We start from the raw sequence: 26799 nt of genomic DNA on the forward strand, positions 1-26799 counted from the left end.
TTAGTAGGACATGGGACAGTAGGCCAATGTTTAACGTGAGCATAGCAACACATCTTAACACAACACAAATGGCCCCAAACTACTTTGCAATGCAGAGGGTCCGCTGCGAGGGTCCTAAGGACAGAGGGATGTCATATGCTGTAAAGCCCTGTGAGGCAAATTGTGATCTGTGATATTTGGCTTTATAAATAAAATTGATTGATTGATTAATGTTATTAATCAACTTGGGGAAAATATGCTCAGTATAATGTCATGTTTTTATCATAAATATGCATGCCAGTATTTGTTGTGGATGGTTCACCAGCTGATGTTGATATGACATGTTTTAATTGTGTGACAGCAATGACGTAACTAATGGCACCTGAAAATAACCTGAGTAGTGTCCGAAAGTGTTTTTTTATGTTGCAGGTGAGTTCATTATATTGTGCTCTTCATTGAACTCCCTATAGTGAGTGTGAAGTAGTGAATGAGTGAATGATTTTGGACACAGGGATATTTTAGTGCACTATATGGCTGTAATACAAGAATTCGTCAACAGGAAGTGGGCACCATACTGTTTCCTGTATTGGTAACAGTAAAACTAAGCAGTGCTGATAAAATATAAATGAGGATCCTGTCACTGAGTTTCCCATTCCTTGTCTCAAATGTTTTCAGAAACATATTTTAGCTGTTTAACTGTAATACCAGATGGTTTGCTACCAACCAGCTGCCATTGTTTCCTGTGTCAAACAGACAACCTAACTTTACATCTCCCTCTAGCAGGATCATTTGTTGGTTCGTTGTGGTGCTGTACATTCTGGTAGTTGTAGGTTTTCTACCTATTGAGCAAAAGTGAATGCCACAGCCCTTGTCATCTGTTTTGTCTGGTCGTGTAGCACCAGTTTCAAAAGTATTAGTGTCTCTCCACTGCTTACACAGCCTAGTTTTATGAAAAGACTATCCTTCCAGCAGTGAATCATATCTTAAAGTTACTTTTGCTCTCAGAAGATTTAAAGGCTTTAGTGTACATTTGACAAGTGTGAAATGTGACAAAAAGGGCTTAGGGGATATAACTGATTTAAAGTTTTAACGGACACATGGAGTAATGAATTTCTCATGAAGCTCCCCCTCTCTTTGTTCCCTTAAAACCAGGAGGCCCTCTACCCCAAGCCCCCCTCCGAACTGTGATTAATTACCTACCCAGGAGATACCAAATGTAAGTGGGAAGATGGATTTTTCATTTGTATTACTTGGCTCACACTTCATTGATTGATTTATTGTCATGTACCATACTGCCTGACATGTATGTCAGCACAAAAAAAAAAGATCAGGATTATACAGGCAACATTATTAATGTAAGCTGGAAGAATAAGTATGATCTTAAGTTCTCTCTGTGATTTATTCCTTTGTTTTCTACGTGCTGTGATTTCTAATATTTTCGTCTTCTACAGGCAAAATCATCCATCCACATATTGATTCATTTCAAATGAGTTGTTGAAACAGCTGCTGGATCCTTGTGTTTTAATGTGCATCCAATTCCAGATGTTCTGTGAACCAATGGCATCATTATTCTTTTTTTGTTCTTTTTCAAGGCTTTTTCACGGCCTCTACAAGGACTGTGACCACAGCAGCCATGTGCTGCATACATGTAAGGCTGTGCTCACCAACAATTGAAGTTTCACTACAAAGGCAGCTGAAGGTTTTCATCATCTATGAAGGAGGAGTCGAGACAGAGAAAATCAATAGGCCAGAGGTGCTGACTGATGAACTGACTGCATGAGGTACGAGGGGTCTCACCTCTATTACAAGTCAGTCCCTCCCATGTTAACTCACTCCTCTTCCCTGTTGTGAGACACTGAGACGAGTCAGCCTCTGTCTGACTTCCACCTAATCCAGCCAAAGCTATCAGATCTGCAAAGGTCGAGGTGGGTTTGTGTTACGTGGTGTCACACAGATCACACAACACAGCTGGAGCAATTTTTGAGGCTTCAGTGATTACCAAAGATATTCCTTTCAAGGCTGTCATAAGTGCAGTAACATCAGTATTCAGTGTAAAGCCACACCCTGCATGACAGAAGAAAAGAACGTGAACTGGAGGAAGAAACGATGCACATCATATTGTATCAGTGTATTTTACCTTGCTGTAAAACTGCTTGTCAATTCCTCTTACGGTCTTTACCTACTGCTAGGCTTACACTGAAATATCAGTTCATCACCAGTTCCCTGATGAATGTTGGGGATCATTCAGAAGCAGTTACTGAAGTCATACCAGCTTATTGCTGTAAATGCTATAGACCTCCAATTCCGGGAGAAAAATAAAGCAGTGAAGTTGTAAAGGCCATAAATCGAAAATGATCCAAACAGCCTGTCTGTGAGTATTTTAAATGCAGCCAGGAATTGAGTTTCCTCACACATTACCTCTGTACATGTACATAAACGAAGCTCATCATCTGGGAAATAACAACAAACAATGCCTTATAGATATACTGTGCCGGATTTCCCCCCAAAAGCAATGTATAGACTCATACCAAAGTAAATCCTCTCAATCATAACGTATGACCCACTCTCGGTGTGTGGCGGTGTATTTTTCTGCGGAGACTCTGCTCTCTGCCTGTATTTTCTTATTTTCTGTGTTTCGGGATGTTTATGGGCGTGTAACCCCACAGCGCTCACATGAGGTCAGGGCTTTATATAAAGGTACCGACCAGCTGACAGACTGTAGGCAGCAGACATCCCAGAATCACAGCACTGAAAAAATGAAAATAAAGCAAATGTAGCAAGGCAAAACACCAAACGGGAGTGAATCTGGGGTTGGTTTTACTTGTTTACAACAGTAACCGGCAATCCTTTACAGCATACCTTTAAGCCACATATGTAGATGCGTGGCGATGTGTCAGTCTGATCAAACCCAGGAAGACTTTGACTTTTGATTTTTATTATGACTTTATTGCTTCTCTTTAGCCTTCTGCAGTCAGAAAAACTTCTGCCTGAATTTTCTTTCAAAATCTGTTTGCGTGCTTGACTGCACAACGGCTCTTTATGATTTTTGCTCTCTTCGGTGTTTTGCCTGCTGATGCTGACACCCTCTACAAATAGTAGTGAAAAAAACATATTAGTTTTGGTAATAACACTGAAGTTTGAGAGGGTTATGATGGGTTCATGTTTTCTTGATTGACAAGTTTTCCAGGTCGTCACTCGACCTTGACAGCTGTTGTTTGCAATAATGGGCTGGGGACGTCCCAGTAGCACAATGGTTAAGCTGCATACCATGAAACCTCACTGTCCCAGGCTGGCGCTCTTTGATGGATGTCATTACCCCTTTCCAGTCAATCAGCTGTCCAATAAGGCAAACAAAAATGTGAAAAAAGAGCGCAACTGCTACCTCTGCATACTCTGCTTTGTAGGTGACCCTTGTGATCTGACACATGTAACAGTTAAGTTGATCCAAAAATCATTCAACATGGCAGATAATAACTTTGTTGGTGACGTCAGGTCACAAACACCATTTACATGTTCATCCACAATCTCTGGCAACAATTCTTCTTTCTGTTTACCTGATGTGAAGAGAAAACACAGAGCAACACATCAATTAAACAATCTACATCATGCTAGATTCATTTTTGTGAAGGCTTTATATTATGCAGTCAAAATGAATTTGTGTATATTGAGGAGTTTAAATACTGGATATTGGTTTGTTAATATGACTTGGTTGTACATTTATTGTTTATTTAACAGAGGGTTTTGTGAAAAACATATATTTTGTCTTAGAGTGTATTTCATTGTTTAACCGCTATATGGCTTTTAGATCAAACCATAGGCTATGTTATGTCAAAACTATGAGCAAATTACAGTCAAATATGAGACTGAAAACAACAAAAGAAAAAGTCACTATTGTGCTTCAAGGACAGCAGTCATGCTCATTTATATATTTATTATCTATTACAGTTGACATGGCACCACGGCTTGTGGTGCTCAAAGCATCAAAAAATACATTTGAAAAACTCATCAATGTCTCTTTCCAGAAATCATGACCAGGTTACTTAAGATAATCCACAGACCTTGTTGTGAGCAGTTTCATGTAGGAACTATTTTCCATCGAAAGGAATACACCAGCTGACTGGATCCTGTGCAGAAAGAAGGATGCATCTACTCATGAATGAGAGGCTCCTGCTCTTGACGGTGCAAGATGTAAACATTAATGACCTTGTCATTGGCTAAACTGTAAAATTAGCTAGCTCAGTGGTGCTGGGTGAGCTACTAGTAGATACACCCTGCCCTCTGTGCGGTGATACAGTTGGCGGGTGAAGTTTGTGTAACGACCTCAGACATGAAACTGGTGGACTCAAATGCACGACTCGCAGTAGGTTCAACAAAAGTATTTTACTTGGCAAAATCAATTTAAACAAAAGGCGCTCTTAGGGAGGATATTCAAAGTACAAAACAAAACACTCACAATGAGGATCAAAAAAATATCACAACTTAGAATCAAACCTGATAACATGAAAACCTGGCATCACACAGACTGAACAAGATGAACTGGCAACAAGACAAAGGGAGACAGGGACTATTTATACATGAGGTAGGGGAACACAGATGAAACCAATCAGGGCCGGGGTAGACAATCACAATGGCGGGAAAATCACACAAAGGGAGGAAGTCAGGGTCTGAAACGAGAGGGAAAAGGTGAGTACAAAATCAAACAGGAAGTGCACGACGAGGCTGGACATGAGTGACTTTAACTTAACATAAAGTGCTCATGACAACAAAAGACTAAACATGAAACTAAACTAACACATGACATGAAATATGAAACATTAAACATGAACATGAATAAAATTAACATACTTGATGAGACACAACAGTTTGGTGGAATGAAAATAGTTCTTACATGAAACTGTTGAGTTTTTCAAATGCGGTAATGCTGCTAGGTATGCTTCCTGCGTCGCTAAAGCATTGGATGAATCTGAATCTGAAAGGACACACTAAACTCACTATATAAATAATTGTTGTTGTGTGACTTAACATATTTTAAGTCTCTCTCATGTCACAGAAACCACTGAGAGTGAAACTTGTGTTTTGGATATTATTGTCATACTGTCCGTGATGTGTCAGTGTTTTTGCATCGCTGCTCTGCAAAGATCTGACACCTGTCTGCCCACCATCATCCATAGCTCTCTGAAGCTCAGTGCACTAGATTAATAAAATGTACCCAAATTCATATGTAGGCTATTACCACATACATTCCCTTAATCTTGCAGTGTAATGTCTGCCGGGACAGCAGGTGCTGTATTCACTTATGTCAGTGACGATGGCGCTTTGCCGTCCAAAGGGCGCGCATGTTTTCCCAATAATGCTACATTGTGATAATGTGATTGTGCCACTGATCAATATTAAATTCACTTATGTCGATGATGACCTGTAAATATCATATTACGGCAAGAATGATATGATATTCCTGAGCTAACTACTACAAGATCCCATTTTGTTCATAGTCTGAATAAGTAAAAGGAAAACACTTATCATGAAGAAAAGACAATTTATAACTCAAAATGTTGAACTACTAAATTTATACAGTAGCTTATTTAAATTGTTATGGATTTCAGTCATACATTTTACAGTCATATCACATTTGAATTAGGCCCACTTGATTCTGGGGAGATGACTTCAGTGCTCTCTATACTCAACTCCAGATGTATTATTTGTATGTTTGTACATGGACTGCATATATAAAGATACATATACAGTCTGTGCTTTGTAAATTGTGTTTTAAGAGTTGTGATTTCATGTTTAATTTTCAGATACATTTTCAATATACACAAATATAACCATATAACACCAAATAGTTCAGCACTACAATTTGTCCAGAAAACACATTATATTGGGGACCAACTGAATTTCCCCTGAACCCACTCAAATGACCAGCTGTGAGTCCTGGAAATTCACCACTTTGAAAACCTATCAACATCTCTGCAGATATATTTATTTATTTTTGGGCACTTTGAGCACCACAAGCTGAGTGACATCTAGTTGCATTATATTTGAGAGAAGGCAGACATCGCTACGGTCGATATCTCCAACAGTCAGCAGCTCACACCAAAACAATCTAGACTGATAAATAGCACTGCAGATAGGAAGGAAAATATGTATTTTTGATTTTGGGGTGCACTGTCCCTTTAATGCCTCTTTTAATTATTTTCCTGCTGAATAAGTGGGGAGACAGACTTATAAGAGAACATAAGAATAACTTATGTGGATCACTGCACCATAAACAACTGCAAGCCTTAAAGAATTTCATTACCCTCGGGTTATTGATGATGACATCATCCATTAGTGACTCTGTAGATATTGGCATCTGTATCAGCCCTTAAAATCCAATATAAGTGGAACTGCAGTATCAGCACGCCACATTCACATACATCTTTCCATACAAAATGAATTCCTCTATCTGCCTAACTGACTTTTGGTTGCATGCTTTTTCCACATCTTCTCCACACATCTCCCTCCTCCTCCTCATCTTCTGCCCTTTCCTGCCTCCTCTGTTTATACCCCTTCCATCCCTTTCCCTCGCACCTTCTTGTTACTACGGTCGTCCCCCCCCCCAGTGAGTCCGTTCTATATTCTTATTCTCCTTCCATTCACCTGCAGCAATGACCTGATGCTTCTTATTTCCTTCTGTCGATCAAGCCACCCCGCGGACAAAACGCATCTGTGCAATTGGTTGTATTCCAGCTGATGGCTCACATCAGACACACACACACACACACACACACACACACACACACACCAACATAAACACAGAGTCCTATCTTTCATAACACAGCAGGTGAGTCCCAGTGGAATGCTGTTGGTTAGGATTATTGATCTGAAAGTGTGAATGTGTGATTGACAGCAGGTCTTGGAGAGAAATATAATGATAATGCAGACTACACACATAAACACTCACATAATCACATTGTATATAATGCATACTTTTGTGAAATGGTTGAGCATTACATGTTACTTACATAAAGGGTCGTGCACTAGAAAAATGCTCATATTTTTGTGGCGTGTTCTGTGCTGACGATATTGCTGGAGGGCTGCCCTGCGGACTGCAGAAATGTTCTGAATGTTGGAAAACCCCGGGGGGGGGGGGGTTCAGAAAATCAAGTGAGACACACATCCTCTCCTCATCTTGACTGCTCCACTGCCTTTGCTTATGTTATTAATTAGTAAGTGTGATTTATTTTTAAATTCCTCTCTGATTGTGGTTTCCTCTGTGCATCATCGGGAGCCTCTGCATCCCTCTCGCATCCCTCTGTTTGTGAGTGTGTGTGCATGAGCATATGAGCATGCACTTCACCCATAAACTAATATTGTTGAAGTATTCCCTGGGGGCTGGAGAACACAGAAAACCCGAATCAGCTATTGACTCTGTCCTCCTTCATTAGAGGAATATAAAATCACTACTTTATTGATTCCTCTCTTTAACCTTTGTGTCGCTTGATCTTTAACATCGTTTTTCCCCCCAATTTCTGTCTCCCGTCCTTTCCATCCCTCACTGCCCTCCACTTTACGGACCCATCATGACTGCAAATTCCTATTTCTCCGTCCTCACCTTCTGCCCCCTCTTATCTATTTAATATCCTCATTTCTCCTAATTGTCCATTTTCCTCCTCAGTTTCCCGTCATAGATTTACTGTTACAATTGTTACTGAAACAACACATTGTGTCGCGGTGACCTTGGAGTGACCTCTCCCTTTCTGTCTACTGTGAGCGAAACATGATTTGACTGGCTTCATTTCTATTTCAGGCCCTCACACAGCAGCTCCCATGAGGGGTATTCGCTGCATCACGAAGACGTCGTGACTCAAAAGTCTAAAAAGTAATTTTAATAAATGTGAAGCCTGGCAGTTTAAAACTACAAGACAAATATATGAGCACAGTCTGGACATTAAAAGACAATTCAAATGCAATAAACCACTGAAAAAATCTGTAAAAAGCTTAATAGTGTGTAGTGATTGAGTTTAATGACTTTACTACACCACCTCAGATGACTGGGGATTCGAAAAAGCCTTTTTTTATGGTTATTTATATCAACAGATGATTAGTTTTACCAGTCTGACCTTAACTGATAAGATGTAAAAGCTGACATTGCTGCCGACAAGACAAGGTAACAAACTATAATCTAGATTTATACAGATTAGATGTCATCTGCCAAACCCTTTACAACCTACATAAAACTATAATATTTATGTTTGCTGTGATGTTTACATGCTGTGGGTGGAAAAGCCACTGAATGTAAGATGGCTTTTTGTGAGCTGCTCTCACTTTTTTTTTCTTTTTACAACAGATGGCAATGAAGGGCACATCTGCAGGCACTTCTGCTGATTTACTTCTTATGGTGTGTGTGTGTGTGTCTGTGTGTAAACGCGTATGCCCATATAAGTGTGTTTTTCTTGTGCATTTACGTCATCTCGCAAAGATTGCTGCATTCAGGCCGACCTCAGGAGGGCAAGGGCAGGTGGAGATGGCAAGGAGGGTGACAGAATACACAAGAGAGAGAGTGAGCAACTGAGTCAGACTGTGACAGATAAAGAAAGACAGCGGGGAAAAAGTGTTATTAGTCACTAAGCGAGGGAGATAGGGGGTCCAAGAAAAGGAGACAAGAGAGGCGGGAGGGGCAGAGGGTGTGAGGACAGCGGACCGAAAACAGGCTGAACACTCTTGGGTGCGAGGGGATGAAAGAGAAAGAGACAGTGACAGAGCGAACGGGAGCTCCCCTGTCACTCTGAGAGGACATGTCTTCCGTCTGACCTTTTCAGACGAATTCACACCCCTCCACCCTCTCCCTCTTGGATCTCACCCAACCTTTTAAACAACTGCCCTCTGTGGCTCCCCCTATCTCGTATTTTATGTTGTCCGGCTTTTTTCTTTCATAAATATTGGTGAGGGAGGGCACTGGCTCCGACCTCCTGACCTCCTCCTCTCCACTGGGAAGTGGCCGTGGTAATTTATAGTTTTGTAATTAAAGCTTATTCTACTGTTGCCAAAAACTGCTCTGGATTAGTCATTCAACTACTGTCCAAGATGTGAAGGTGCTGCTGCCTTGTCAACAAGGGCTGGGATAAAATATTGACTTAGAAATATATTGCATGACATCCTCTTGCCACATGTTATCAATACACTGGTGCCAGATATTGATATTTTTATTTCAAACATGCAGGCACTCTAAACGCATTTCCCTGCTGATTTGATGTACAACAGTTGACTAATTCACGACTCCTCGAGGTGGCGCTTATCAAATGAAAGAGGGTGCAGATAGCGCAGAAAAACAAATCAAAGAGGAGCCGTCATCGTTCAAATCGAAAGGCTGAGCCAACTTCGACTTTTACAGCACAAATGGGACAAATAAAATCGATAAAGACACATATGCAAGAACTGTAGCTGAAAGCACAGACAACACAACGAACATGTATAGCTTCCTGATTCGTCATTATCGTGATCTCGTCGTGGAGAAAACTGCTGACGCTACCACAGCTGTAAGTCAGCCTACAATGAATACCATGGTTAAAGCACAGCTTCCTTTTACATCCCTACGTCCATCACTGGACATTGGACAAGCTGGAGTCAGAGTGTGTGTGTGTGTGTGTGTGTGTTAAAGAGGCAGTAAGCTAAGACTCTATGCACTGTTTTGTCCATTGTTTCATTGTTTGTCACATTCTGTGAAACTCTTACCATAATGCAGTGAATAAATTCATCATTCCTGATTTTTGCCTTTTTTTATGTATTTTTTCTTCTTTAGTTACACAGATATTGTGATGTATCATAGATGATTGTCTTGCTATGTGTCAATATCGCAAAATCGCTGTATTGTGATAATATTGTTATCATGGGCAATGTATCGGGACACTATCGTTTTGTGAGGCACTCTGTAATTCCCAGCCCAATCAACAAAGTCTACAGTTGACGAGGTGGCGTGACCGCTTCCTGTTAACAGCAAGACAATGAAATACTGTAAAATAAAATCCTTGGATGTCTTGTCTACTACATTTTGATGATTGTTTGGTACTTTCATCTTCCAGGTGAGGCCTCAGTTCTTCCTGAGCCTTTTCTCTCCTCTATGTTTACATAAATCCTCTGAGTCTTCCAGTTTCTAACCACATCAAAAGACATTAATGTATTCCAGGTATATGAAATACTCTGCCTGTTGGTTGGACCACAGCACTTGTCACAGAACCAGAGTTAGTCCTCAGGCGCTTCGCTGTGACTGTCAAATCAGAGGGTGGATTTCCTTGTGGGAATCAATTAAGTATTCATGTAGAAGCAAACTGGATGCATAATAATCAGAGTCATTGTTAGTCAAAAGGCTCGATAACGGCTGTTAGTGGCTAAAATCAAGTTTGAATCAAGAGCATTGTTTGTTGTAGTTTCTCATGAATTAATTAAACATGAATTTCAGTGCTTCTGGACAGGGCATCATGGTCCACATAGACCCAAATGTCATCTATGACCATGGGTGCAGATCCCAGGGGGGATGGGGGGGACATGTCCCCCCCAAATTCTGAAAAACACAAACTGTCCCCCCCAATTCTAAATAGCTTAAATGATTGAAATTGAACAAATGTATACAGTAGTCCTATATACTGGGAGAAAGGGAAGACGATGAGGAGAAATGGGAATCCGTGAGAGGCGAGAGATGAGAACGTGAGTGGACATAACATGCCTGAGACCCTGAAACTAGAAGTAGCATTAACTAACAGTGAAGCAGTGAAAAGGAGGGTGATGGCTGGTTCCATGTACTACTGGCTGTTTAAGAGAAATAAACAGTAAAGGTAAGCATATGATTCTCTTTGTAGTGCTTTTTGAATGACTTGGTGATGGTGATGAGCCTCTATGAAATCATGAAATATACTGGCAATCTCAAGCGCTCTGTGGGCATGATTTGCACACGTGCAATTAAAAAAAAAATCACAACTGATTGTGTCCCCCCCAAACTTGTCATCAGATCTGCACCCATGTCTATGACAATCAGCTCAGCTTTAAAACTGCGCCATCAATAGCACACCTGGGTCCATGTGCCTTATGCCAGTACCAAATGAATGCCACCAGCACCAGATCAGTCTGCTGTGCAGGTACAATATCCATATCCACTTGCTCACACTTAAGAATATTGCACATTATTATAAAGTGACCAGTTTCCTCACCAGGCTGTGTAAAACTGATGAGTAGAGCAGTGCTGCTCTCTGTGGGACAAACTATGCCATTACATTTTCTTGTCAACAATAATCACATACAAGCGCCAGACTGATGATGGAAATAAAATAGTGTGGGCCTACTGTATTTTCCAACGTGTTTTGTTTTTATTTCCTCAGTTTTATTAGACATACCTGAATATATGACAGCTGTGATGACGATGTTAATGATCTTCATTACTTTAGTGAACTGATTATTAGTCCTCCTGATGGTTCTGACTCTATTCGCCTGAAGGTGGATTTATGTCTTGCTTCATCATAAGAAAGCATAAAAACTGTCATAAACAGTTCATCTGCGGCCTAAAACGCTTACATACTTTTACTAAATAATCTTACTCGTTAATCAACGTAGAAATATGTGTTCAGTTTTGTAAAACAGCTCTATAATGCTAGTGTAAAGTTGATTTCTCCATAACCATAAACACAGCTGAAAGAAAAGGCTGCAACTGACACTCTCGCGATACGACGAGAACGCTCGCGATAGTACCACATCTCATTCGAGCTAAACTGGAGGGATTTCTGTGAGTATCTGCAGCTAGCACGCTAGCAGATAACTTATCTGTAAGTAACCTAACCTCTTCACAAACAACTCTGAGGTGAGGACATGTGTTTCCAAGCGAGACTGTAAACCCAGGTTTAATGCCAGCTGGTTATTTTAGGATTACTAGCTTGCTAACACCTTCTGAATAACTACAGAAACTAACGTTAACACTGTAGATTTAACTTAGCTTCGAGCCTAGCCTGCAGTGACACAGAAGTGATAACAACAGTTTAAACCGCTAAACACGGACACATGAACGAAAAAGTGCCACTGATACTTCACATAATGTCTCAACATAACATTAGCTTTTGTTAAAAGCTGAAAAGTTAGCTTGGACACCTTATTTTGCTGTGTGTGTTAGCGAGCATGAAGCTAATGCCAGGTACCGTTGAGTTACATGGCTATGTTTTATTTAGCGTTAACTGTTAGCTTTGGAGTTTTAAATGTTGTGCCGGTGAATCTGACCTGTGGCAAGTAGAGCGTTAACATAATGCAGTGTTATCTGTCTGTCTGATGTGTATTCTGACTAAGCAATAGCTGACATAGCCATGTTGTGTTGTTTGTAATACTGCAGTCAAACTTAACTTACTCTTTCTTTTATCTCTGAACCTTACATCTGGCCACTGCAACACCAGTGACTCTCAAAATGGATTTAGAAGACGACACCACAGTGCTGACAACCTTGAAGTCCTTCAATTCCTTCATCAGCCGCACTGAACCTGCACAGCGGCTGTCAGAGCACCCAGCAGGGAGTGGAGTCCTGCAGAGTCAGTACAAACGCAGCATGGAGGTATACAAAAACTGACAGCATCAACTGTACGCTGTGTGTTTAACATGCAACCTTCTGCACTCACTGACTTGTCTCTCCTGTTAGTTGTTGGAGGCAGCAGAGAGGGTTCACTCCAAGAATCGCTACCTTCAGCTGGACCAGGAGAAGAAGCAGATGGAGCTGAGTCACAAGCGAGCTCGATTTGAACTGGAGAAGGCTGCTTCAGACAGCGCACGAGACTTGGAGGTACATTTCATGCATGCCTACACATCCATATGATACAAATGACTTTTATGGTGATAGTGAACTCAAATATTAAGTTTCATCATAGACTTAGTAAACAGGATTTTTCCTCACCTCTCTTGTCCAGAGAGTCTCACAAGAACTAAAAAGCATCAGCGAAGACATTCAATAAAACCTATTCTCTAACCTGTCATGTCACAGCACGAGGTCGACCGGAACCAGGATCTCTTGGGGAGAATAAAAAAGTTGGAGGAGAGAGAAACTGAGGCAGCTAAGAACCTATGCGAGCAGGTGGAGGCAAATCGTGCACTCCGAAAGAACTTGGAGGGCCTGAACAGGAAACTGGAGGAACGAGATACTCGATTGAACACGGCTAACCAGGTACACACAGACTCGCACACACACTTAACGCAGTTGTACTCTGGTCATTTGGTTTGGATACCTTTCATATTTGAACCGATACGGTACTGTAGAAAATAAAAACATCTCAGTTAACGCATAATTATTTATTTAGAAGGTTTTGTTATATATGTAAGCTATTTTGTTGAGTTGCTTCTTAGCGAAATGCTATAAGTGAATTATAGGTCCTTCTGGTAAGCAGTGATTCTTTCTATGTGGTTACGGTTATGGGTGCTTTTATTGTGAAAAGTAAGAACAGAAGGAGCAAATCTGTGATGAGCTGCAATAAAGAGAATATTACCTTCATAAGTTCAGGTGCAACTCATAAATTTCGACCACATTTATTTAGAACATTTTACACACCACACAAAATAAAACTCCTCCGAAACTTGCACTACAACTTTCAGCCTGTCACAGTCTGTCACCAGGGCATCGTGTGTCATGTGTGTCTCGGAGCCAGCACTGTCAGGGTTGAGTTTTGAAAAGTTTAACTTCACTTGGACTGCTTTCGGCTTGCCATTGCCCTGACTCTATGACTTAAACAAGCTGCAGGGGTGACGTGTCAGTCTCTCTTGTCCTGTCAATGCTCTAAGTTACTCTCTCACCCAGATGCGCTCTAAAGTACAGAAATTTGGCATGAATTAATTTTACTTTCATAGGTACTGGGTAGCACTGATGTAATTTGGTCAGTACCCTTAACAATACTTAGTTTGATGCCCAACCCTTCATGTCTCCTGTCTTATGTTGGCTTACTTCTGTTATCTGTTCCCAGACCATCAGTTCGTTGAAGGATGAGATCAGAGAACTGAAGCAGAAGAATCTAAACCAAGACGCGACAATTTCTTCTCAGACCCTGGAGAACCAAGAACTGCAGGAACAGTTAGATTTACAGCGCAGGTACGGAAGCATACAGAGACTACCAGCTTACCTAGCTCTGTATCAAGCTGTGCTGCATATGATAAATGCTGACCACACACTGTCTGATTTGGTATTCTAATCAGGAAGTATCAGGAAATCTCTCAGCTTTGCCAAAGTCTCCAAGATGCCCAGTCGTCCTGCTCAGAGCACATCATCAAGATTAAGGTAGGCTTTACTTTTGGTCACTCTGCAATCTCAGTTTGTGATGACAGCATTTTTGCGTGGTGGATCATTATCATTATGTGGAACCTATGCAATTGTATTTTTTATAAATACTAAAAAAAATGTTTTCTTATTATAATACTGTAGTTGCTGATAGGATGGGGCAGGGGAACTAAAGTATACAAGTGAAACTTGGCAGTTCATATCACAACCAAGTCACTTATTATGAAGCAGTGGCTAAGCAAGTGGTGGGGAACGGCTACAATCGTGTGATCGGATCTAAATATGGACACCTTTTACTAAGAGGTGTAAATGTAATCAGGTGTAATCATATGTAGATACATTCAAAATATACCAAACATTTAAATGCAAGGTGTAAAGGTGGTTAATGTCACTTGTATAATTCATTAAGTTATAAATGTAGGTCAAAATGCTTTTTTTAAACCTATTTTTTCATGTTTGTTTCACGTGTTTGTTTTTTTTAATAGGTCATAAATTGTTAAGGTATTTTCATTCTTAAAAGATGTCTGTATGTGAAACAAAGGCAGTGCACTGAATGCTTTTGCACTAAATACACACATGGCATTGGTCTTTAATTTGCCTGATTTCTCTCTTCCTGTTTTGGCAGGAGTTGGAGAGGCGTCTCGCCTTCCAGGAGCAAGACATCGCCATTGTTAAGACTGTTAAGTCAGAAGTAGCCAAGGTTCCAGACCTGGAAAAGGAGTTGAAGCGCCTCAGAGATGATAATGCCTTTCTCAGGTCAAATACATTTTTAAATTTGGAATTCCTTTCAAAATGTCTCACCTTTTAATAAAATAGACAGGCTTTCATTTTTAAAGACCACAGCCTAGAGCCACCCTACTGTGCTCAAAAGTTTTGCACTGAACCCTTCGACATTTCAGTGACTGCAGGTCATCACACCAACCCAGGAGGCACTAGGTGACAGGTGACTTTTGGGGAGGGGAAGTGGGAGAAAAGCTGTGCCACATGAGAAATGTTAACCTACAGTCTTGACAGACCGAGTGCAGAAATACAGCATTCAGTGTATTTTTATGCACAGGACTATTTCCCTCTGCTGGCAGTATTCTGATTTCAGAAAGCATGAAACTCAGTTTAATTTCTCAAGATAATGGATGTAAAATAATGCTACTTACACGACTAGAATTCTGCTGAAGGTACTGTAAGAGACAGTTCATGGTCACATCAACTCTTTGTTAGTTTTCAGACTATTCATGGAAAAGAAGCAGAACGGGTTAAGTAATATCATGCTGGAGAGTAACGTCTCTGATAACATCTGTTGTCATTGATAACATCTATTGACTGTCCTCTGCAGGACTCAAAGGTTGTAATTTGCAGCTAAAAGAGGAAAACAAAAAACACCAGTTTCTTCTCTGCTCATCTTTGTTACTGTAGTCCATTTGACCTGTTTTTGGAGAGAAATTATATGTAAGATTGGGTTTTAGAAACATCAGATTAAAGCACTAAAGGTTAATGTTACCCTATTTCCTGCATTAACCTGCTCATTCCCAGAATTATTTGTTTTAAAATATTGATCGCACTATGTCTGAAATCAGACCTATTCTGCTTTTCTTTGTTTTGTCATATATATAATATAACAATGTCAGATGTTCATATTAAACATGACCAAAGTTTTAAATGTACTGTATGAGGTAATCTTATGTAAAAGTAATTCCTGTGAGCTAAACCCTCAGGCTTCAGATGGTTCTGAAAACTCTGTTTCGATCAGTTTATTTTCCATTTCTGAGACAAGCTGGCGTCAACTTGTGACTGATTTCTTTATATGGTCGTCTTCTCCATGCATGCTACTGCTTATATTGTGCTGCGTATTAGCTACATGCTAATGTCGGAGAAACATGTAGGCAAATTTGCTGTAAATATTTTGGTTTAGAAGTTTTTGTTGGTGATTTTTCACAATACAGTGCAGCTGTGTTCCTTTACATCATTCCTCAGTTGCAATGACAGTGCAGAGACGCTGAGATATGGAACGCTGACCAGTCGGAGCAGACTGGGCTTTACTGTATAAGGAGGCAGTTGTAAGAGAGGCGCTAAAACCAAAGAAGTTACATTGCCTCCTTACTCATTGCCTTCTGAGACAGAGGATGAAGACGCATGTAAACATGTTCTAGTAGAAACCCCCGAATACAAGTATGAATCTCAAAATGAGCAAAATAGATCCCCTTTAACATCAAGTCTGAGTGTGAATGTAGCCCTGGATCAAAAGTTTGCTATTTCTACACCAGACACCAAGTCTCAAGCTTTGAAGTTAATTGTGTGTTTTTATTTCTTTGTTTACTGCGGTCTGTCCAGGGAGAGCAGGGAGAATTGCAGCCTGTTGAAAGAGGAGGTGGAGGGGCTGAGGAAGAAGCTGGAGAGGATGGAGAAAACTAAAGAAGAGCTCATCAACATGGAACTGGAGAAGGAGGTAAGCTCACTATGTGTAGTTATGAGATTACATTGTGCATTTCACTCTGTAGCATATTATGATTGTATTCCACTACTCTAAACATGAAGTGAAGAGAATAAATGTGTACTTACATTAGAGCTGACCAAGACATTTGGATTACACCATTACAGGCATTGTCTGATCACATCAGATTATATTTTAAGCTGTATGTTGATATATCTTTGACTTTTCTTGGTTGAAGTTTAAAACATTTTTGTAGTGGTATTTTTAATATTTATTTAATTGCCAGTAAGTTCTACTTTTCAAAATTTAGTGTTGTTTGTTCAACCGTGGTATATAATGTATTTTTCTTGCACTTCATTGCTGTCATAACAACAATATAATGTATTCCCTATGCATGGACAAGTGACCCATATGTTCTTGAATCCTTAGAGGTTGGCAGAGAAGCTCCAAGCATGGGAAAACCTGGGGCAATCGACTGGACTCAACATAAGGTCAGACACGGTGTCAAAATGTGCTTGTGTGCGTGTGTGTGTGTGTGTGTGTGTGTGTGATTATAGACACTTAAAAAGTTTTATCAGTATGTTTTTTTTATGAAATATGATTGAATACCACTAGGTGGAGCTGTGGTCACTCCAAATAAATTTGCCTCATCACTGTGGATTGATTCCACCAGTGTGTGTAGAGGTGTGTGTGTTTGTTTTATACCTGCTCGTGTGAGCGTGTTGAGTGTGTCTCAATGCATCCAGTCAAAACTGGTAATGAGAGAATGATTGCATGTTTCCTTGTGAGCAGTGGAGCAGATCTGACAGATTATAAACACTGCAGTCTTGTCCATGGCATGCATGCATGCACACATGCACGCACGCGCACACACCATTTTCTCTATGATTAACTCTGGCTGTGATGTAAACCGAATGTTAAACGGAACACATCCACACAGTCAGTCTGGTTTGTGTGTGTGTGTGTGTGTGTGTGTGTGTGTGTGTGTGTGTGTGTGTGTGTGTTAAATGTGTGTCACACCTTCCTACAGGGCAAAAAGAAAAAGGTAGACTTAGTTTGAAAATTATAAAATGAAATCCTTCCTCATGTAAGATTTCATTTTCGTGTTATGTGTGTTATGGGACCTGACAAGGTTTGTCAAATTTACAGTTATTAAAAGACCTGGGAGGATCACAGGAATGTAATACCAATCTCAGTTTAATATACACAATGATTTGGTTGGGCTGTCCATCATTTCTCTGAAAATCTAAGTCAGACTAGGCTGTCATCCTGGGTAAATTGAGTTGAATATTTGAAATCCTCCTCAAAAATTAGATGTTCAGACTGCCGTGTCACTGGCTGCCTGAGTGCCTTTGCTGGGAAAAAACCCCCAAAACGAACAACAACAACAACAACAGCAACAACAAAAAAAACAGCGTTGCACATACGGCTTCTAAAGGGCAGCCATATGTGTGAGGCTCATACTGATCAAAAGTAAAGGTTAATGCAGCTTGCAAATCAACAGTTAGAAACTCCTTCAAGCTGTTTTTACTGTTGACTAAATGGCCGTCTTAATTGTCAGGATGTTGTTTTCCCGACACAGTCCTGTGATGTAGAAGCAAATGCAAAGTAAGAGCGTTTCATTCAGCAATCTGTTCACCTTTACTTCACCCAGAACAACAGTGCTGCCTAAAAATGAGTATTGACTGAGATTTGTGCATTTGTGGCATATATTGTGAGTGCCTTATAGACTGTTGAGCAGTCACATTATAATTTGCAGTGTGCTGAATCTTTTCAGGTACATAGATTGTATGAGTTTTATGAGATAGTAACATAATGGTGACATAACAGTGTTTCCCACAGAGTAGGGGCAGCGGGGGTGCGTTAGCTAGCTAAGTCTTGTCTCTTTTGGGGTCTGATAAAGAGTAAAGTCATCAAATTCAATGTCCCGTATTGCTATTTTTCAATGTACCATAGCTATCACATTTTGTGGGACCGTGTAATGGCGGTTTCCATGGGAATGCAGCAGGTTTCTTCTAAAGTAGGTTGGAAAAATGATAGACGCAGACCAGTCTGCTGTCAATGAGTTAGTGAGAGAGAGAGAGGACTTGATGCACAGTTCTTAAAATAGAAAATCAATATGTGTCTGGCGATGTTGATATTGTGCCGAGCCGCCTTAAATAAATGAATGTATGGGAAGCACTGCTCAAGTGGAACTGAATGTGGATTCATGTCATTGTGTCTTTAAGAGTTAAAAATGATCAGTAAGTTTGAATAGAAAATAAAATGGATGACACCACAGTGACAGAATGATAACATCACAGTGCCATCAGTAATGTTACAGCATGTGAATTAATGTTGACATCAAAACAAAGCTTCATCTTGGAGCCCATGCTTAGGCTGCTTCTTTTTCTGTCATCAAATATGAAATATTTCATATAGGCGGCAGCGTCTTGGTGCACTGCTGTGTATTTGTAATATTGATTTGTTAATTTTGCTGGCATGTAAATCATTCCTCATGACTACCAGCCACTGATACTGAATACTTTTGCTTTAGTTTGTATTTTGTAACTCTTTTTGTCACCAGACGGTCATTAGTGGTGTGAAAAGAATATGTTGTGGAGCAGTTGTTAATGAGGAGTAAACACACTGGTGCTGTAGATGAATATTTTGTTTCTTACCGGCCATTTGTGCTGTTTTGCCAGTTGAAAATAACTTTTGGACAGAAGTTAACCCTCCCGAACAACAATCAGCGTGGCTGCCTGGCAGAGTGAAGACAAGCCTCACAGCCGCAGCTTGAATTTGCCAGCAGTTGGCTGGTCGCTGGTGTTTATTTCCTTTCCTTCTGTTACGCAGTCTGATAACATTGTGCTTGCTTATGTGTGCACCCATGTGGTTGACAATTCAATGTAAGACTGACAGAAAGGGAATGAAAATATTTTCTTAAAATTAGGCTGCTATGTGGAACAACATTGGAGGGAGAGATAATGAAAATATACAGAAAGATTTCCTGGAAATGTTTTTTCTTTCTGAGCAACATTTTCACCAGCTGAAGAGGAAATTGAGACTGTTTGGCGTATTTGTATTTCAAGAAGAAAGAAAGAAGTTAGAAATACAGTTTGACGTGTCTGTGTGTGTGTTTGTGTCTACAGTATGTTAGGGGTTTCACAATTTTGATTCTAAATCTAAATTGATTTACCATGGTTCTTTATGATTAAAAAAAATGCAGTCGGTTGAAATTTCTGTCTGAGCACTATAGTGTTTCCCAAAACATTGAAGCTAGAAGAATAATGTGCAACAATTTAGAAACATAATTGCTCGTTAAAGTAATGTATCAAGCACAAATGCCAAAAAATGATTTGTTCAAATCTCTAAAAAGACCATTTGCTGCGTTTCTGTCATTATAAACTAAATATCTTTGGGTTTGTGGTTAGCACTGTTGCAAAGACGTGGGGTTAATTGCTGACTGTAAATTGCCTGTAGGTGTGAATATGAACATTGTCTGTCCATCAAGTGGCAGCCTCTGGGCCTGAAAAATGAAGTCAGTGCATTTGCCAAAAACTGCAGTTCCTCAAAGGGCCACTTGAGGCTGGCTCCAGGAGTGAGTCAGTTCCCATAGACCCCCATGTTAAACTTTACAGAAAAGGAAGCATGTTTACAGCCTGGTACAAAAATGGTTTTGGCCTCTGAAGCTAATTTCCCTGTTCATGAAAACTGTACGGCAGTGAATTTTTATACAACTCAACTGTTAATATTTTATTAAGGCTTAAAGTTATGCATAATTAAGGGCGAGGCTGCTTTGAGTGACAGGCTGCCTATGGATAGTATCCGGGGCTTCTCAGTCAGATCCAACCTTCGCTCCTCCACAGCTCCACCCTCCAAATATGATCACTTCTGGCTCCAAAAATCCAAGATGGTGACAGCCAAAATGCTTAACGGGAGTCCACACAATGTCAGAGTCAGGAATGTGGAAGTATTTTAGATAGCGCAAGTTGTAAGTAGTAGACGTCATCGTACTTCAAGTTTGAGAAGTAAAAAGTAATTTGCCACTCTGTCTGAAAACACACGAACATTGGTAAGAATGGGTTTGTCTTCAGGCCCAGACAGACCAAACGGAACTAAAAGAGCAAGCCGCGACGAAGCCCCCTTGCTGCGTTGCCTGACTTCGCCGTGTCTCGACCAGTTGCACACAAACACACCACAAAGACTCAGCCGTTTGTCAACCAGCACGTACGTTCTGCACCTGCGTGGAAGGAGATAACTCTCCACACCAGGACATGGCGGTAGTTTGTAACCCTCATTTAAAAAGGGAAACTGCAACACTGTCTTGACACAAGTTAGCCTGTTAGCACATAAAACACACAATCTAATGTTGACAGAACAAAGCATATTTACCGTGCACCAGTGAACAGTATAACAGACCATCTCGAAATGCTTCTGCTAAAGAGCTCAATGACTAAAGAAAAATAATCGTACTTTGTGTAACAACTTTTTTGGTCTCACTCCCTCTTGACATTAGTTTTTTTGTTACCTTTTCTCACTTCCGCTTCTCTTGTAGTTCACTGAGCTGAACTGAACTGAGAACCAATCAGAGAGATTTCATTCACCGACAGGTTTCGCTGTTACTGACATTGATTCAACATGTTGAATAGGCCAAAATAAAGCCGATGGGGAATGATGGATGCCAACGGTGCAGGACACACCGCACCGCCAAAGGTGGCAGATGCTCTAATCACAAATGTTTTCTTAAACTAAACCCACAACATGTTAACAAGACTTTGTAGTAGTTCATGACATCTCCCCCAATAATCTGCAACCAACCTGTTATTTGCAACATTAGCAGAGATGGCCGTTTCGTGACCTGCAAAACCCCAAAAAACAGCAGAACACTTAAACAGCCTCTCGTATGGGGAAGGCTAATCCCTCTGTGCTCAGGGCATTGTGGAATTACCTACTTTGGGTACCATAGTTATTCCATCATATGATTCATGAACTCATATTTTAGTCATGAGATTATTTCCATACCTCAGGCTCCACCTCGCTGAATTGGAAGTGGTGATAAATCCAAGCCACCCAACTTTCACACGGCATCCTCTGGTTTTCCAGCCTTGATGTTAACCTCGACTGCTCAGCCTTTTCTGTCCACATGCCTAATTTGTCATATGACTCAGCGGACTGCCTAATGCCGGACCACAATTGCAGGTCTCAGGCTGCCACTGACAGTCTCTAGTCAAAGCTTAAGTTTATTTTTGTTAAAAGGAAAGCAATCTTAAACTGACCTCTCTATGGGTAAGAAGTTTGACATATTTTTATGAGCACACAATGTCAAGTTGCACTGCAGAGCAAGCGACATCCCTTTTTAGGTGTGTAATTTTAACCGCGAGGTTTTGAGCTAAGCTCCCATAATGTATGCCCATTTCACAAGGGATAAAGAGATAATGGCATTCACTTTTTGGACGGATCCATAGTTACAGCCAGGATTTACAGTTTGGAGGTCATGTGTTGCATCTCTGTTGGAGTATGTGACCTTCTGCATTGTTGCCTTCCCATTGTGTGTTGGTGTGTGCGTTTTATAATCTGTCAATCTCTCCCATGGAGTGAGTTTGTTTTGCAGAACTGTGACCAGTATTTAGCCCACTATCCTCCTCTCATCTCTCTTTCTGCTGCTCATGTCATTTTATTTCCCAGCTCCCCACTGGCCGAATAACAAAAGAATATGGAAACGTCGTCGTTTTTATCTATTCTCTGTCCTCTCTGCTCTCTCAGTCATATTGATTTTTCATTGTGTGAGTCTGTGAGTGTGTGTGTGAGTGTGTGTACACATGTGTATGCTAACCGTTCTGTGTGTGTGTGTGTCTGTCTGTAGGAAACCAGAGGATCTGTCCAGGGAGGTGATTCAGATCCAGCAGAGAGAAATTGCTCTGAAAGAGCAGAACTACACACTCAACAGCCGGTAACACACACTCCTTCACACGTACACAAAATCCTTCGCTCTGCCTTCAGACCTTTTTCTCTCATCCCGTCTGCCTGCATGCCTCTCTTCCCCCATGTATCTATTAGAGCGTATCTCTGAGAAGTTCTTAATTGTCACAAAGTTAATTAAACTGGTCCTGATTCTGATAGCACTCCTGACAGTAACCACTGGTGTGTGTGTGTGTGTGTGTGTGTGTGTGTGTGTGTGTGTGTGTGTGTGTGTGTGTGTGTGTGAGATTGTGAGTGAGAGAGAGGGGATTCACTAATTAAACTTGTCCTGTTTAGGCAGAGGTGATGTCTGTAGGGAGGGCTGCGCGCATGCTCTGGTATATTCATGCTGCAGCTCAGTCCAGCTAAGAAAGCTTTCATTAGCTAACAAGCGTCTCTCTTCTGCTGAGCGTATTGGGCTCATTATGAAATATTAGAAACAGCAGAATGGGAGAGTGGTGGGTGTGGAGGGGATATGAAGGGAGCTTGTGGTATAATTATTGTCCTCTGGTATAATTATTGTCCTATTGATCAGACCTGGCACAAATTTCCACTGCAAATAATTTCTGGACAGTCGTCCAGTGTCAGTCAGGTGAGTTATCTGTTAGGGGTATTATTCTACATTGACTGTGAATTAATTTCCTGAGATTGTCTGAACATAGAATTAAACAAACTGTTTCTGTCTTTCCCTGCCCTTTGCTCTCCCATGTTATTAACCCACACACACCTTTGCTTCCCCCCCATTCATTTGTCCTGGTCTGTCAGTGTGAGGAGTGTGGAGCGTTCACAGTCTGAGCTGCGTGCAGAGTTGACCCAGCAGCGCAGCAAGACTCTGGAGGAACAGAAAAAGAGGGAGACACAGGATGCTCTTGTCCGTCGACTACAGAAGAGAGTGCTGTTATTAACCAAGGTGCCCGACAATCAAAGAGATGCACAAAAACAAACCTATAAATCTAGACACATTAGCAAGTACTCATACTCTCATGACACGACCTTTCTGTTATTACCCACTGTCAGAATTCCTCTTAAAACACTCAGGGAACACTGTGATACTTGAATCTCAAGTCCACAACAGAATTCCTAATCTGCCCTTTACCCTTCTCTCCCTCTGATTGGCCAATGAATGTCACATGACTCCTCTGTCTGTCTTGCTTCCTCTTGCTCTGCAGTTCCTGACTAGACCTCCCTGTGATATTGATTTCTCAGTGTGTGTAATTCCCTAGGTCAACACGTTCAGTCTCTTAGTACACAAATCACACACACACTCTCAGGCACCACCATAACTAAGCAGAGCTACAGGCATGCTGGAAATATGACTTGGCCCCCAGACTAATTTGACAGCGACTGCGCTCGACCGTTTGCACTTAACCAAGCATTCAGAAGGTATGAATAATTGTTGTTTACCATCCAGTAATGATGGATTTTAAAAGATATCCATCGCAGTTGTAGTTGAATGCTGGGCTTTTTAAAACTTTGACCCTTTTTATTTATTCAGGGATGGTTTGCTGAACATTTCAGTTCCGGTTAGCCAAATGTTCATAAAGTAATATGATGCTCAATGGCTAAAGTTGAGTATATTAATGTCTCTCACCCAACCATGTCTACAACTGCCCAAGTACATTTAGTCTTAAATTCATCAATTTTGTTTTATTTAATTTGTATAATTCCAAGGAAGCGTACTAAAAAAATGTGGGAGGGATGCAACTAATCAATGTTTTTATTGTCTAATATTATAATAAATACACCTAATGCAGCCAGCTTTAATTATGATTAATTTTGGACTAAAAGTAACCTCTTTCTGCATGTTGTAATAACTTCATTTTAAAGATGTAGATATTTTATACGTCGAGCAATAACAAAAAAATTTGATTAATATATACCGATGAGCCAAAACATTAAAACCACTGACAGATGAAGTGAACAACACTGGTCATCTTGTTACAGTGCAATGTTCTGTTGGGAAACCTTGGGTCCTGGCATTCATGTGGATGCCACCTGACACACTCCACCCACCTAAACACCAGTGCAGACCAGCTGGCCTCCAAATTCCTTGGATCCACATCTGATGAAACATCTGTACGATGTGCTGGTACCTCACCTCATAACCCATGGGACTCAAAAGATCTGAAGCCAACGCCCTGGTGCCAGACACTGTAGGACACCCTCCAGAGGTCTTGTGTTCATGCCTTGACAGGTCAGAGCCAAGTCCGGTTCAACGAGCACCCACCATGGATTGGGGGTACCTCTGGGTACCCCCAATCCATGGGGGTACCTCTGGGTAGCGGCACATTCCTCAGATGTTCAATGAGATCGGGATCTGGGGTATTTGGAGGCCAGGTTGATGCCTTGAGCTCTTTTGCCCATTCCTTGGGTCATTCCTGAGCAGTTTTTCTGGTGTGGCATGTCGCATCATCCTGTGGGGGGCCTCTGCTATCGACCAGTGCCGTTGCCATGAGGGGGTTTACTTGGAGCACATCAAGTAGCATCCACATAATTGCCAGGACCCAAGGTTTCCCAGCAGAACATTGCATTGTAACAAGATGATCAATGTTATTCACTTCAGCAGTCAGTGGTTTTAATGTTTTGGCTGATCGGTGTATATCGCCTTGAGTGTACCTATTAGTCTTTCAGCCCGAATCACCTACCTGGCCTGCCAGCCATTACAGCTCACTGCTGTGGGTGTGTATTTTGTGCTAATGTTAGCTACCATGATCTGCTAAATGAGATTTTGTTGCTGCGCAGCGGCTCGTTTTTTGTGTCAGCGCCTTCAGCAAACATGCCCCCAGGGTTTCAACACATTTACTTTTGCTTTACCCACACTTCAAACTCAGAATCGATTATATCAAATTGTTGTCACTTCACATCACATTGATTATTTATTTGGATAATCAACTAACTGTTTAAACTCCATACAGATCTTCAGTTCCCTTCTCCACCTGTGGAAATGACTGTAGCCACATACCGGCTCACAAATCAATGATGATTAAGTGTTGTGCTCAGCTGCACCTTGACAGCAGGTTGTTAAGGAAGTGGAGAGGAGAACAAATTTCATCCGTGCTTCTCTGCCACAAGGCTGCGTCTCCTTTATGCTTTTGTTTGCCCTGCTCAGATGTTTTGTTTCTCATACACTTTAGTGGGACAGACTCGCTGACCCATTAGAGGCACAGTCACATCTTCACGCACCAGATAAACTGGTTGACATAAAAGCAATTTTAAAAAAATAGGTGATGAAAACAGTAATGATAGTTTTATCACTCTGTCCTCCCACTCCCTGTTTGTTTGTGTGTTTTTTAAAATTAGAGTTTATATCAGAGACGAGGCTACAGATTTTTGATTTAGATTGAGTGAATTTCATTGCACGTTAATAGACAGTAAATAGCCAAAGGGCCTGCTGGTTAGGATTGGCAGCAAACACACACACACACACACACACTGACCTCTAAATGTGTCTGTACCTTTTTGTATTTACTTCTGTACAGTCTGTCCTCCACTTGGTCTTCTTCCCTCCTTTCCAAGGTTCTATTAGGATGTATTAGGCAATTGTGTAATGTCACATGACAAATGATGCCGCTTTGGTGCCAAAACAAATAAAGTTGAATTAAGGAGGATTTCACATATAGTGTTTTTAAATGAACCAGACTCAGTCATCTTTAAATGGATTATGTTGGTTTCGATCTGGCTAATCACAGGCTGAATCTGATTAGGGTAATCATGGTTTGTTTTCAGATACTAGCCTATGAGCTAATCTGACAGAGAAATTGCAGCCTATTATTCATAGATTTTTACATCCAGGAATTACAAGGTGCTTCTGGGCCATTTTAAAAAGACAGCACTACTTGGCAATCAACATATATTACATGTAGTTATCTCAACTGGTATTGACTGCCAGTTTTTATTACCTGACTTCAACCTGAATATCATACGCTTCCCTTTAATAATAGACCATTGAGCTTTCAATGACCCTTAAAATTCAAGGATGGTCTTAAGCAGCCTGGCTGTTTGTGAAATGTTTATTAAAAGCCTGATTGCCACAAAATGCAGCCTGCTTTGCTTTATAATGCAGAGTGGACCAGTGTAGTGAAGGGAGGGGAGGAGACGCATCATTTTAACAGACCTGACTGACAGTGAATGAATTTGCATTCATAAACAGGCCGTTTGCCAGTTTTTAAACAGATGAGTTTGTTCTCGC

The 26799-nt window shown here is 40.8% G+C and overlaps 1 protein-coding gene across 3 annotated transcripts in view; it reads left to right on the forward strand.

Annotated features, from left to right (window-relative positions):
• Positions 1-11696: 11696 nt before the first annotated feature.
• The window catches only part of mad1l1 (mitotic arrest deficient 1 like 1), an 80812-nt gene continuing 65709 nt past the window's right edge, over positions 11697-26799 (forward strand). The window contains exons 1-11 of one of the 3 annotated variants that reach the window (XM_049571371.1): positions 11697-11771; positions 12387-12541; positions 12626-12766; positions 12965-13144; positions 13935-14059; positions 14164-14245; positions 14871-15001; positions 16571-16685; positions 17100-17161; positions 22516-22602; positions 23376-23520. In XM_049571371.1, the coding sequence (XP_049427328.1) occupies positions 12398-12541; positions 12626-12766; positions 12965-13144; positions 13935-14059; positions 14164-14245; positions 14871-15001; positions 16571-16685; positions 17100-17161; positions 22516-22602; positions 23376-23520 (1212 nt within the window). In that variant the 5' untranslated portion in view covers positions 11697-11771; positions 12387-12397. Of the gene's footprint in view, positions 11807-12386; positions 12542-12625; positions 12767-12964; positions 13145-13934; positions 14060-14163; positions 14246-14870; positions 15002-16570; positions 16686-17099; positions 17162-22515; positions 22603-23375; positions 23521-26799 lie in introns of all 3 variants that reach the window. The other 2 variants (XM_049571373.1, XM_049571372.1) reach the window with 2 other exon arrangements.

Source organism: Epinephelus fuscoguttatus, linkage group LG3 (assembly GCF_011397635.1).
Source record: "Epinephelus fuscoguttatus linkage group LG3, E.fuscoguttatus.final_Chr_v1".
Taxonomy (NCBI): Eukaryota; Metazoa; Chordata; class Actinopteri; order Perciformes; family Serranidae; genus Epinephelus; species Epinephelus fuscoguttatus.